The 13,565-nt window shown below is 42.4% G+C and overlaps 1 protein-coding gene across 1 annotated transcript; it reads right to left on the reverse strand.

The window, feature by feature from the left end:
- Nucleotides 1-476: 476 nt before the first annotated feature.
- On the reverse strand, nucleotides 477-11,703 carry LOC115923856 (adhesion G-protein coupled receptor G2-like). Its single transcript, XM_030985246.1, has 8 exons — nucleotides 11,536-11,703; nucleotides 9,627-9,809; nucleotides 4,977-5,456; nucleotides 4,178-4,336; nucleotides 3,125-3,240; nucleotides 2,155-2,438; nucleotides 1,278-1,344; nucleotides 477-993 (listed from the first exon to the last, which is right to left on the reverse strand). Exons 1-8 carry the CDS (start codon nucleotides 11,701-11,703, stop codon nucleotides 477-479), a joined length of 1,974 nt encoding a protein of 657 aa, XP_030841106.1.
- Nucleotides 11,704-13,565: the final 1,862 nt, after the last annotated feature.

Genomic DNA, 13,565 nt, shown 5'->3' on the forward strand with positions numbered 1-13,565 from the left:
ATGTATTTACATTTATACAAAATGTGTCACCAAGCCCCAATTTATTATTCAAACAAATACCCCACACTCACATCATTCATGATTGTGTATCAACCTCTGTTCATTTACACATAATCATTTTGTTTAAAGTCAGATAGTAACTACCACCAACAGCAAATAACAAGTTACGAAGCGTTTTAATAAAATTTCTGAGTATTTCACTTATGTGCAGCATGATCGCAAAGACTTTCCTAAAAAAAAAAAAAAACTTCAGGCAATTGCAATAGACTTGAGCGTTACATATTAAAATGTAGGAACACGACTGTGCCATATTACGTAATCCTAACATAATTTCAATAGGCAATGCATTAGGGTATAAAAGTTGCCCTGATTATTAAAATCAACGTCTTTGTGCTCGTGTCTACTATCATTTTCTAGCAATTAGTCACTAGAGATACATTACGCACATTAATCATCGCAGCCTGATGGTTTTGTATCTAATTTGCGTATTCAAAAGATGGATTGGTATGAGATATGGCAGATGAAGATTCAAACATAGGCTGAGAGCCTCCAGTCCCACTCGTAGATCCTGGTGTTCGTCCAGAATTTCCTTTGGACTCAACGCTGCCACCTTCCCGCAACAGTGCACAGCAAATACAACGTCGCCACTGCTTTCTGATGGTTGCCTTACGAAGACAATATAGGACGAAAATGAAGAAGCCTTGCAAGGAGTTGAAGATGATGAAAAGGAGTTCAGTGAAGTCCACGTTGATCAGGGTCAGGTATCCAGTAGTCCAGGTGAAGCCAAGCAGGACCAACATGGCGATGCCATTCTGGATCCGCTCCAGGGTCTCTTGTCGTTCGGTCTTGCAGTCCTTCTTCACACGTCCTGCCATTCGTGCAGCATTTTCCAGACGACACATTGCCAGGATGAACACAGTGATATTGATGATGAGGATGATAGCCATTGGGACCAGGAGACCACCAATGAGGGGCCACTTCCGGATGTAACAACTGTGGATTGAGATAAAGGGAAAAGGTAATATTGCTTGGAGAAGACTCTAGAAAACAAGGTTGACCACGCATTAGTATAAATAATCAGTACCCTAGTCATGATTGTCAAGCGCAAGCAATGTTGTTGTTTCCTCTATTCCAGAGCTGTATTAGAGCCATTCTTCTGATACAAAATAGTAGGAGTATTCTGTTCCAACTTCGATACATAGATAAACAGGAAATAATTTTTCATCATTACCATATTTTTCGCAAGATTCCTCATGAACAAATATGGCTCAACTTACTAATCTTCGACAGCATAATAGTTCCTAGTGATTCCCCCAGTTGCGGCAACAATCACAGCCGGGATACCTAAGTTTCAAAAGAATATTTTGAAAATAAGACAATGTCCCCGTTATACTAGCTCTATTACTCTATACACCTTGGAGTAAAAAATACAAAACTATTTGAGTAATTTTTAGAACAAACTTTTAAAAAAAAGACACGAGAATAATTAAACAAAGAAATAGAAAATAAATTAATAATCAAACAAATAAATGTATAAGCAAATAATAAACAAAGACTGAAAGTTGCCCAAAGCGTTTTCCGCTTCACACTATGTGGTCCTGATCATTCAGGAAGTGGAGAAGCTGGGGTGGGTGAGGGGAGGTTGTGAGGGGAGCGGTGGGGTTTAGAGTGTAGAGTTTAGAGTCATCTCCGTCACCTCGGCTAATTATCCACAACTCAACACTCGATTAGTAGACCGTCACCCAACAATCAGGTAAAGTAATATCATATGATATCTATGGAGGGAGCGAAGGTTCAGTCCATTGTGCAACATTAACGCGCGACAGTCTAGAACAAAGGCAGCATTTGTATTAGCCTCCATAGGTAAATGTGGAAACACCTCTCAGAGTAATACCAGCGGACGGTGTCATTCTAAGGGTGTGGTAAGTAAGGATGACGAGGCTATCCTCCTTTAACAAGACAAATAGCACAATAGTGAATATAGGAATCAAGTGTAAAAACAACCCATGTCTGTTCTTGAAAAGTCTTTGGTGATCGTCAGTGTCATCTAGACACCTATGAAGGCCACGTCCCTTGTAATTATTATTTTTTTATTAGTACGCACTAGATGTGTATTATCTTGTTGTATTATCAAGAAAATTCAATAGTTCTTACCCCATCCTACAATCGAAGCTTTGATCATAAACTTCGGGATGTAAGTATTAAACACTTTTACAATAACCAGATAAATGTTAAACCCCTCAATGCCCATCCACGTAAGCGAACAGAGCACGAAGTAGTGGACGAGTGCCGCCAGAACGGTACACGGTATCCACTCGACCTCGGCATGCTGGAACTCAGTGTCGAGAGCGATGATGGCGAGGGAGACGGTGTACAAACAGAGCAGGGTGGTGCAAAGACAGATGAAAATCTTGTGAGTCTGAGATCTTCGTATCTTCCTGTTGATGAAAGATATTATCATAAGTACGTTTTGTCTGGCTAGTTGTTGTTTTTGCTTCCTAGATATAACCGAAAAATCTTTGATCTGATTGTACTACAAAGGGCAGTTCCTTGTAATGTAAACTGTATAGACATAATTTCTCTCAATCTATTTCATCCCCAAATGAAAACTCTCAAGACACCGTTCATGATACAAAAGACAGCCATTCGTTGATCATAACATCAATAATACGAAAGATTTACAGCGCGGCTAATGCATTGTACTGTCTCGCACTGTGGTAAGAAAACAAATCTTAAAGTGACACACAACCAAAACTTATTCAAAACGCTTCTTAGAACATGTGTGTTTTCAACAAACTTTGCAGACAGCCACAGTCGGGGCTTTTCTTTCGTCTCATGGTAGGCTATTCCAAAGTTTTAGAGAGGTACAACAGAAGCAGACTGGCGAAAGTTTGCATGAAATAGGACCCCCCCCCCCCGCCTCCCCACAAAAAAATATATATATAGGTAGGCCTTTATAATTCATTATCAACTCTTTAATTTTCAATCGCTTTTGTACATTATCATGATTGAATACAGTTGTTTTTGTATAAATTCATTGATTTATACTGATTATATCTTTTCATATAATTGTCTTGGGGGAGAGTTGGTAGAAAACAACAACCACAAACAATTTTTGACTTACTTGACACTTAGATACGACGCGATAGCGACGACCAGACACACACATGATATAGCACACCCAATGATACTCAATAAACGGAGTACAGGTTTCGGAGGTTCGTCCTCTGCATATATGTCCTTCAGCGTAAAACGCGTGCAGGAGCAATGAAATAAGATTTAATACAGTAAAGAATTAATAAATCTGTATACATTATGAATTTCACTCATTGATAACAGGTTTAAAGGTAACAGGTGAAATCTGCTATTGGTTTTAAAGCGCGTCACGCCATTCATTTCTATCTATCCTAATTGTGATGATAACAATCCCTTCTTTCATAAAATGTGATTAACTGTAGAACTTCGGACGATCAATATACCTGTCACTAAAGTATTTAATTCGTTCACTACCCATGTCTCTTGATTAAATCCAACCTGTCTAACCTTTAAACCAATTAATCTTCAAACCTTTAAACCGAACTCACGTGAATCAAGCCTTGAGGGAACTAGAGGCCTCTAGATAAAGACGAATGATGATATCTGGCCGTCCCGAGTATATGGTTGCCAGGCTAAGACTCTGCTAGATATTGGGAACGACCGACCAATTCTACCTTCATTGCTTGTCCTCTAAACCAAAATACTAGCTGTTCGCTAGGAACACAGAATAAAACATCTCCCAATACCTAGCCAGTCCAAGACCTCATGGGAAGTACAAAGTTAACCGTGCAATCCTCTGCATTTCTTACGATTAACTGTATATCTTTAAAAACGAACAAATCTTTGTTCATTATTTTGGTTTGAAAATTGCCAAATCGAATTTCACGTCTGTTCGGCATTATTTTCATTTGCAAAACGATCAAGATGAATGACCAATGAAGTGAATCATCAAAGATATGACATGTAGCTTTTGCTGATAAAAGTTAAAACTCATGCGTTCATGAAGGAATCCTATATGTTAAACATCAGTCTCATGTTTACTTAGTTGTTTAGTTTAATGTAACTAAGTTAACACACTTCTCATTCAGTTTGAGAAGAAACAACAAATCGATATTTTAAACGTGTGGAAGGAATCACGTACCACTAAAACAGCAAAGTTGGTCAGGTGGTCGCAGGTGCATGTGTAGTATTCATCACTGAAGCTATTGACGGCGTTATCAGGTAACAATTGACATCCCTCCATAGACCATTTACCGAGATTAAACTCCCAGAAGTTACAAGTAGGATCGCGGGAGCCAAGCTGAAATCAGTAAATTATTTGAACGAATGTAAGATGTTAGAGACATGCGGCCTACAACCATTAGCAAAATTACTTAGCACTTGCCCGTTTACGGCATGCATATTACAAGTATAATCAATATATAGGCCTATCTTATGTTAAGCATCTGGGTATTATCATAACATCGGCTAAAGTAGGGGAAAACAGTGCTAATTGTAGGAAATGTATGCGTTACAATTGTATAGCAATCCGCATAGAAAATAGCGATTGATCCATTATAAGTAGTGCCCTGTGCTTTTGAATAATTATCTCATAAAAAAACATTTTCCCTTTCATTTCCTTCTATAAAGTTGTTGAAATTCTATCATAGAAACCGTTGAAAAAATAAGTAACTGATTGACTCTTGACTCATTAAAACACCAGTCAGTGTTGTTATTACTACCGCCTGATTGCTCCGGGAGTGTTTCGTGAGAATTGTACGCATGATTATAGTGGTGTGGTTAGGTATCCAAGTGATTCTTAGGTTACGTTTAGTGTTATGGCTTGAGTTAAAGGTACAGTCTTTGGTCCAAGACCAAAGTTACACATTTTGTTAATGATGGGATATCGACATCAGAGCATTTGTCATACAACTCTTCAGTGCACCTCATACCATGCTTACCTTGAATCTATAGAAAGTGATATTGACACGCTCCATGAGATTCTCTATCTTCTGTCCGCCGATTGTTAAGGACACCACTGGAGTATTAATTTCCCGATTGAGTAGAGCCAGGCTTGGTGAAGGAAACATGGCATCATTGGCATATACAACGAAAGCAACCCTGATAGACCCGATAGCGCTTTCACCCGTCGTTTCCCCAGGAACATTGGACACTCCTGAAGCAGTAGTTGTGCCGAGGTTATCTACGCTGGTAGTGTTGTTAGAACTTGATGGGCCTTCCGTGACCTCTAGAGTAGTGAAAACTTGGGCTGCCTCGATGGGTACAACTACCCTGGCAAAGGTGTCTCTTGGGACAGAATTAGTAGGTCTGTCTTGGTGTGTTTCTACCACGATGTCACTGTTGCTTAACGTACTGGTGTCCATACTTAACATGGTGACCACTATGCCGTCTGCAGCAGTGTCCAAAGGTACATCAAGCACCTACATGTAAGTGTATGCAGTTATGATTATGCAATTAACAATACTCCATATTGTTGCTTTAAAAATTGAGTACACATTAAGAACAATAAACCATATTTTCACAAAATCATAATATACACACATTCACGGGTTTTGAAATAAGATACGTTTTGGAGGTGTTTGTTGCCTTTTTTAAGCAAACAAATACAAGAAATTCAAATCCGCAAGCACGTCTTCCGCACCCAGTCAACAGGTCAGTCATGCTACGTTTACACTATGTTCCCGGCGGCCGCGGCAGCCCCGTTTTCCCGAAACGTAGTGCGCCGTAGGATTTTGGCAATATTTTTTCTGTGTTCAAGTTTTGTTAGGTCTTGTCAAGTTTTCTCACGGTCTCTCACGATATCCGTGACGGACCGTGCGGGGAAAGGGGCTGATGGGTCCCTGGGGCTCCAAGGCGCACTACGGTTCGGCCCCGGTCTACCACGGATGCCAGTACATCCCCCCTGGCCCGTCACGTTCTGATCAGGTCTGACACGTTTTTCACGTTCTGTCAAGGCTTTCTACGGATGAAACGTGGACGCCGGGCAGCTTTGGAGCACGGTTGTGCCCACGGTATAAAAAGAAGGCCTCCCAAGCAATAAAGTACATCGTAGGATGCTGCTGGAGGAAGTCAACGATGGGCTCCTTCTCATCCTCCGTAAAGGTGGTGACGACCCTGGGGGTTGCCCTCCTCCTAGCTGGTGCGTCCCGGCCTACTAGGTTTCTCATCCGCACCGTGACTGCCGTGGCAAATTTGTTGACAGTTTAAAATCTCCTCCTAGCTGGTGCGTCTTCCTCAGCCTCCTCAGCCTCCTCAGCCTCATGTTCAGGTTCCAGCTCAGGGACCGGGTCAGCAGCAGCATGCTCCTCTTCATTTTTCACGGGGTGAACGGCGGGGATCTTCAGGCTGTTCTTGCTCTTCTACTACTGGTTGTGGTGCTGGTGCAGGACGGAAACCGTCAGACGCCGTGATGCGCCGTGATTAAACGCGATAAAACGGCTACCATACACCCTGGCCTGCCGTGAGAACCGTGGCAAACCTTGGCAAAACGTGGCAAAACGTGGCAAAACGGGACAAAATGCGCAGCAACCGTGAAGCAACCGTCACAAAACGTGCACTAAACGTGTCAGAACGTGACACAACTTGAAAAGACCGTAAGATGCCGAGGAATGTGCAGGTTTCCCGTCCCACTACGGACCACCTCCAAGTTTTGTTACGGCCTATTAAGGACTGTCACGTTGTGTTACGTTCACCCCGTTTTACAATGGCCTACTAGGTTTTTCATCCGCACCGTGACTGCAGTGGCAAATTTTTTGACAGTTTAAAAATCTGACACGGTATCCACGGAAAATTACGGCCTGTCACGTTCGCCCATACGGTCCCCCGCGTTGTGTCACGTCAATCCCATTTCGTCCACACGCACACGACCGCAATAGGCACAGCGTGCTAGCTACACGTTGTGCACTTTTTGTTCCAAAATCATGACAAAAGTTAGGCACACGGCCTTTTCCGATTTCCAATGCGCGGGCCGTGCGTCGTAGAACGCGGTGCATGCGTGGACCATTCGTCCAGCGCTCTAACAACACGCTGTTCATTCGTGGAAGTTGTTATCATGTGCGCTCTGTGTACGGTCTGTAAGCGCACTGTATGCGCCCTGTATGCGCTCAGCGCGCTAGCAACACGCTATGCATTTGGTGTCAGCTCGCTGTAGCTTCGACAAAAGTTGGGCGTACGACAACGCACTGGCCAAAATTGCAAATTTCCTATGCGCTGACCGTGCGTTCCACATGCGTCCTCTCTGTGTGACCGGGCCTGTAGGTACCTTGTTACACCTCAACATACGCTCCCTCGCATAATATCCTTCAAAAGAAAAGTAAAGTGTTTTTATACTATAGTTTTGCTTTATAGGAATGTAATTTTCTTAATACAAACAAAACTTCAAAATCTGTGAGGGGGTAGTCACTTCCGTCACCTTCACCACTCTCATTCACTATGCTCCCTCGCACTTGCGTACTGATGGGGGGGGGGGGGAGCTTGGGGGAAGTTCCCCCTCCAATAATAAAATTAAAACGTGGTTTATTTCTTATTCGATACCAGTGATTTACAAATGTGGCTGAAATGGCAATTTCCCCTGAGCCTCCGGGGCACTGCCTCCTGGACCCCATCAAAGGCCCCCTAGGCGAGCCCCTGGTTGCTTATCTGGCCATAATTAAATCCCTACAATGCCTGAGCTTCGGGGGGCTCTACCCCTGGACCCCACCAAGCGCCCTAAGCAGTCCCATGGATGCTCATCTGACCTTAATTTAATGCCTTAAACCCCTGAGCTTTCGGGGGCTCCGCCCCTTGATGCTCATCTAACCTTAATGAGCCATGTGGAGGTTTTCCCCTGGATCCCACGCCAATTAACGCATTTTTCTGCCCCCAACGTTTTTGCTCATTACGCCACTGCGCCATCATCCATCACATTGCATCCCCCCACCCGGTCATGAAAAGAAATCGCCGCCCCTGTTTTGGGGAGTTAGGCCTAGGTCACATTTGCCGTGGCGGTCGTGGGGTCTAAAATCTCTACGGCCAATATCAATTAAAGGACCGCCGCAGCATTTCCACGTTCACATACGGTAGTGGTCACATTATGTTAGGGTAGCCGCACGGCGTATTATGAATTTGTGGAGACAGAAAATCTGCGACTACCGTACGGCCTTTAAAATGATGACGGACGGTCGCCTTAGGGCTTCCCTGCGGTGGCCGTAGCTTCTCGAAAAATACTAAGGCAGACGCAAGGTAGCCGCAAGGCGGCCAAAAGGGGGCCATACGGCGACCGTGCGGCCAGACTGATGCTACCGCTTCTCACATGGAGTATATAAAAACGCAAGGCTACCATACGCCTCGCGTTTTCCTATAATTGCTGTTGGCCGTAGATATTTTAGACCGCACGGCCGCGGCGGGAAATTTGACTTAGGCATTTTAAAGAACGACTTGAAGTGGGAAGCCCATGTCAGAGATATTGAAAAAAGAGCGAATGCGAAACTATATATGCTCCGTTCTTTGGGGAAGTTCGGTCTTTCACATGAAGATCTGATTACTATCTTTATTGGCTATATTCGTCCAATCCTTGAATATGCTACTCAAGTTTGGAGCGGAGGTCTCACTAGTGCACAAAAACAACGCATAGAAAGATTGCAAAAACGTGCATTGAGGATTATCTTTGGAAAGGATTATCATAGTTACGCAAACGCTCTTACTAAATCGAAATTACAAACATTGGAAAGTCGTCGAAATGACTTATGTGTTATCTTCTTTAAAAAAAACTCTTTCATGCACAGACCAGTTCAAACAATTTATACCCCAAAGATCACACAATAGAACTTTACGAAGAACTAACAAGATCCCTGAACCCAGGTGCAAAACTAAACGTATGCAGAATAGCCCAACCCCAGATTTGATCCGTTTGTATAACAAAAGTTTGTTATGATTGTATTTAATATACTCTGAAACAAATTACAATTTCATATTTCATAGTATATAATTAATTCATAAATTTGAGGTCTGATTTTTTTTTTACCAAGTTAGTCAATGTATTTTTTATTACACGAAGAATGCGATGCATATTTATATTTATATGTTATTATCTCTAATGTTCACCTTATAATATTCATATTTGTCTTGCAATGTATCTTTGTATTTTATCAACATGTACATAATTGTTTTCCCTCTCTGTCCATCTGTCCCCTTTATCCCCTCTCTCTCTCTCTCTTTCACTTTCTCTCTCTCTTTCTCTCTTTCTTTCTCTCTCTCCTGCTTTCCCATCTCTCTTTCTTTTTAACTCAAATTTTTAAATTGAAATATTGTATAAGATTAATGGTATATAGTATATACACGCTCTTCATAATTATGTAGATTGTAGTGTGACATCTTGAAATGTATACTTGCTTTTTTCCAGCAATTTACTCATGTGCAATTCAGTTACTTTTTACTGTGATATCACTTGAAATGTATAATTGTCTTCACCATCAATGTTTTATTAATGCACAATTCAGTTACTTGTAACTGCGATACATGGAAATGAATCAATAAATACCATTTATCTATCTATCTATCTAAATATGGGCAGAAAGAATGTAAAGAATTGTGAGAGTTGAGGTCTAGTTTACCTGAACTGCTATTTTGGGGTAAGCTGCGTCAAGCGTGCTGTTACCAACGACAACGGTATTCAACTGAGATTCTAAGACCTGGACGATGAGGGCAGTATAATTTCCATTCTCTTGGGCAGAGGCTAGCACATCCACGTCGACAAACATCACGTTGTTTACTATTCCCACTATGAGACCGGTTACCTGTGAAAGACAATGTAAATGTCATTACACAACAAAAGAGATTAGACTTTCTGCGTTCATTACAAACGAGCCACGCCAAAACTTCACAAGCCGTAATTGGAGACACGAATGCGCAGGGTTCTGAGAATACGTTGAGCTTCTTATTTCAGACCCTTTACTATAAGTTAGGGTTGATATATGTTTTTTTTTTACCTGACTGCTATAAAAGATCTGTATGATTATAAGTACGCAACCAGGGTCTTGGTAATGGAGCTTTCGCATAATTATAATCCGGGGCTCGTACGGCGAGTAAAAACAAACATTTTTTAATTTGTGTTCCCGGTCGGCTCCCGTACAGTTCCTAGGGGCGCCGGGACATTGTTCACGAGCCGTACGGGAACCGTAGTGTTGAGTTGGCTGCTCCCAATTCTTCCGGCGTTTTCATCTGACCGTTAGACCCTAGAGAGCCCGTAAAAGGTCCGTAGGGCACCGTACGATTACCGTGCAGGCTCCGAACGGTACCCGGACATCTTTTTCTGTCAATTCTCAATGGTTGCGCGGATGACAGAAGACACATAGTTCAGTGCACCGCAGGGCACCCAGTCTGGCACTCGACCGGAACCCGACTGGCACCCCCTTATGGGCGTTTTTGCATTTTCACTCGACCAATTTTCATCTGGCACCTACCGGGCGCGGCAAAAAATGGAACACACATGCCGTAGAAATGAAAATCGGAAGGGTCCCGTACGGTCTCTAAAATCCACGGCAAGTCGCCGGGTAGTGAAAATCGTACGGGGCCCGGTGTATATGTGACCTAGGCATAATGATGATTTAATAATGCCTTATGCCTAGGTCACATATACAGCGTGCCCCGTACGATATTTCCTACCCGACGGATTGCCGTGGATTTTGGAGACCGTCCAGGACCCTTCCGATTTTCATTTCTACGGCATGTGTGATCACATATTCTGCGGCGTCCGGGAGCTTCCCGGTGAAACTTGGTCGAGTGAAAACGCAAGGCGATCGTGAAGGTGCCGGCCAGGTGCCGGCTAGGTGCCGGCCGGGTGACAGGCGGTAAGCTTACGGGTTCCGTTCGATGAACAAGTGCACCAAATGGCTCCCAGGTCCCGGGCGGGATCCTCAGACGCCCGGTTTGGTGCCGTGCGGTGCACTGAACTACGTGTCATCTGACATCCGCGCCTCCATTGAGAATTGAAGAAAAAAAATTGTGAGGGACCCATCCGGGCACCGTCTGGAGCCCGAATGGGACCCGTATGGTGCCTCACGGGTCCTTAACGGGCTTTCTACTGCCTAACAGTCAGATGAAAACGCTGGGAGAACTGGGATTTGCCAACTCAGCACCGTACGGCTGGTAAAAATGTTTCGGTCCCGTAGGAACTGTACGGGAGCCAGTCGGCCACCGGCCGAAAATTCCCAAAATGTCTGTTTTTACTCGCCGTACTGGCCCCGGATTTTATAAGTAAAAGCCCCATCAAGCCGGACCTCCCGGTTAAGAAACCACTGTTTTACCACTGAGCCATTGCGACTCTACTAATACTAATACAAAGTATACCATTTATCATTCATCTTTCATTGCATGATTTTCGATAATAATATTGAAGAATTTCTCTCCCACACTTAGCAATACAGATGTGTTTGAACATGCTCATTCTCCTTCTTTAGGTAAAATGATTTGCTTCTATAAGATAAGATACGTGAGAGGAAGGGAAATGACCCACTAACTCACATTTGCATCAGGATTCAGGTCCCTTATGGGCTGCAGGATCTCATACAGTAAGCCAATGTCTTCATCTTCAATTTCCTCATAGTTCTGGGTTATTGTAAAAACTTCTTCAGCAACCTCTTTCACATTAGCATCATATGTCCCGTTCTTCAAGTACAAAGAGACACACATATTAGTCGTTTGTATTCTTTACTGCAAAACGCACAGGTGCGTAGCCAGGTGCGTAGCCAGGGGCGGTGGGGCGGGGGAGGGGGAGGGGGGAGGGGGAGGGGGAGGGGAGGGGGAGGGTGAACTGAATTCAGACAGGGATTTAGAGTCGAGAACGGTACAACGAATCGTCTTCTTTCTCTAATAATTTAATGAAACTCCCCCTTTCTGCAACCACTCCCCTGGTATCGCGCTTCTGTAAGTGATTCGTTTAGATATGAAGCGGTAATCAGCGGCGTTTGTTTCTTTCTTTTTATGATGACGTAAATTTAAATACGCGTAGGCTTATTTTGTTCAATCGGATCTTCGCGTCAAGTCGGTTTGTCGGGATACTTTTTTGTAAAAAGTATCCCTTTATTCACAAAAGGTCGAGTGCTTCACGTCAGGCTAAACGATATTTTGTGAAAACAGGCCCCTTTATTAATAATAATAATAATAATAGTGGCTACTTGTATAGCGCACAGGTCCACCTTTCGGTGCTCATGGCGCTTAGAAAGATCGGGTAAACTGAATGCAAAATAATCACAACGTTTTCAATGATTGTCCTAGAGATAAGGCTTATCTGTTTACAATATGATCAGACAATGACGAAGTGTCGATCGGTGGCCTTCTTCTGAACTCCCTTGTAATTATATATCTCGTATTATAAACAAGTTAAAAACGTCAAAAAGTGTCGGTAAAAATAGACAAAGACGGTATTTTTTTCTTCACAAAAACATCAGAGGTGTCATGGACGAGTGGATACATCGCAGGACTGTCGATCACAAGGTCCGCGGTTCAAATCCCGCCACGGCACTAATGTGCTTTGGCAAGACATTGATCTAAATTTACCATACTCCACCACCGTGAAGTAAATGGGTACCGGTAGTTAGGAATTTGAGCACCTTGCAGGTGGATATTTGCGCTATATAAATATCCAATATTATTATTATTACTATTATTGTTATTATTATTATTATTATTAAACCAGACCATTCTGCAAGTTCGTGTGACCAGAAGACGTGAAGAACTGAGAAAGCCATAGAACCTCTGTTGCGCGTAGTTGCCATTTATTCACACAATAATACAAACCGCCGCGGTCTACCTCTTCATATCTGAAAGAGCATCTAAAGTAATGATGGTGTAACTTGCCATCAATATTCCATTTAATTGTCGAGTGATATCATCTTGACATCTTATACTGGCGTTCCAATAAGTTGTGCCGTTACTAGAAACATGGCAAACAGCTCTAATAATTGGTGCCGCAGGGCCTAAGAAAAAGAAAGGAAATGAAAGTATCAAAACAAACATCATTATGCATACGTTTTGCTACCTCTGCTACTAATCACGCTCATACAGCATGAGGATATTAACACTGAAAAAGTAATGTTTAATGCCAAAATTTGAAGAAAAGTTATTATATGAAATCCCCCGCCTTTCAACATCAAACTTGACCAACAATCCATTTTAGTAGGTATAGCACACCAAAAATAATTACAACAAACACATGTTATTTGATGGTTGCAAATGAGCAAGCTTTATAAAAGCTTCAAAAAACAAAAAACAGAATTGAAATCGGTCAATGCGTTGTGATTTTATACCATTTTTTTTTTTATATCTCAAAATTACCGGAAAACCTGCCAGAAATGGTCAAAATGGCAAAAATGGCATAATTCGACAAAGTTGACAACTTAATTCATCACTTTCTTGGACACAAATAATATATTAAATTATCAGACACTAAAATATCATCTTTGTGGTAAAAAATACAAAAAAGATCTATTACCGTTATGAAAACAGAAGCCAACAAAATAAGTCACTTTTGCCATTTTTGCGAATCTGCAGAT

The sequence above is a fragment of the Strongylocentrotus purpuratus genome, unplaced genomic scaffold (assembly GCF_000002235.5).
Source record: "Strongylocentrotus purpuratus isolate Spur 01 unplaced genomic scaffold, Spur_5.0 spur5_scaffold_14, whole genome shotgun sequence".
Taxonomy (NCBI): Eukaryota; Metazoa; Echinodermata; class Echinoidea; order Camarodonta; family Strongylocentrotidae; genus Strongylocentrotus; species Strongylocentrotus purpuratus.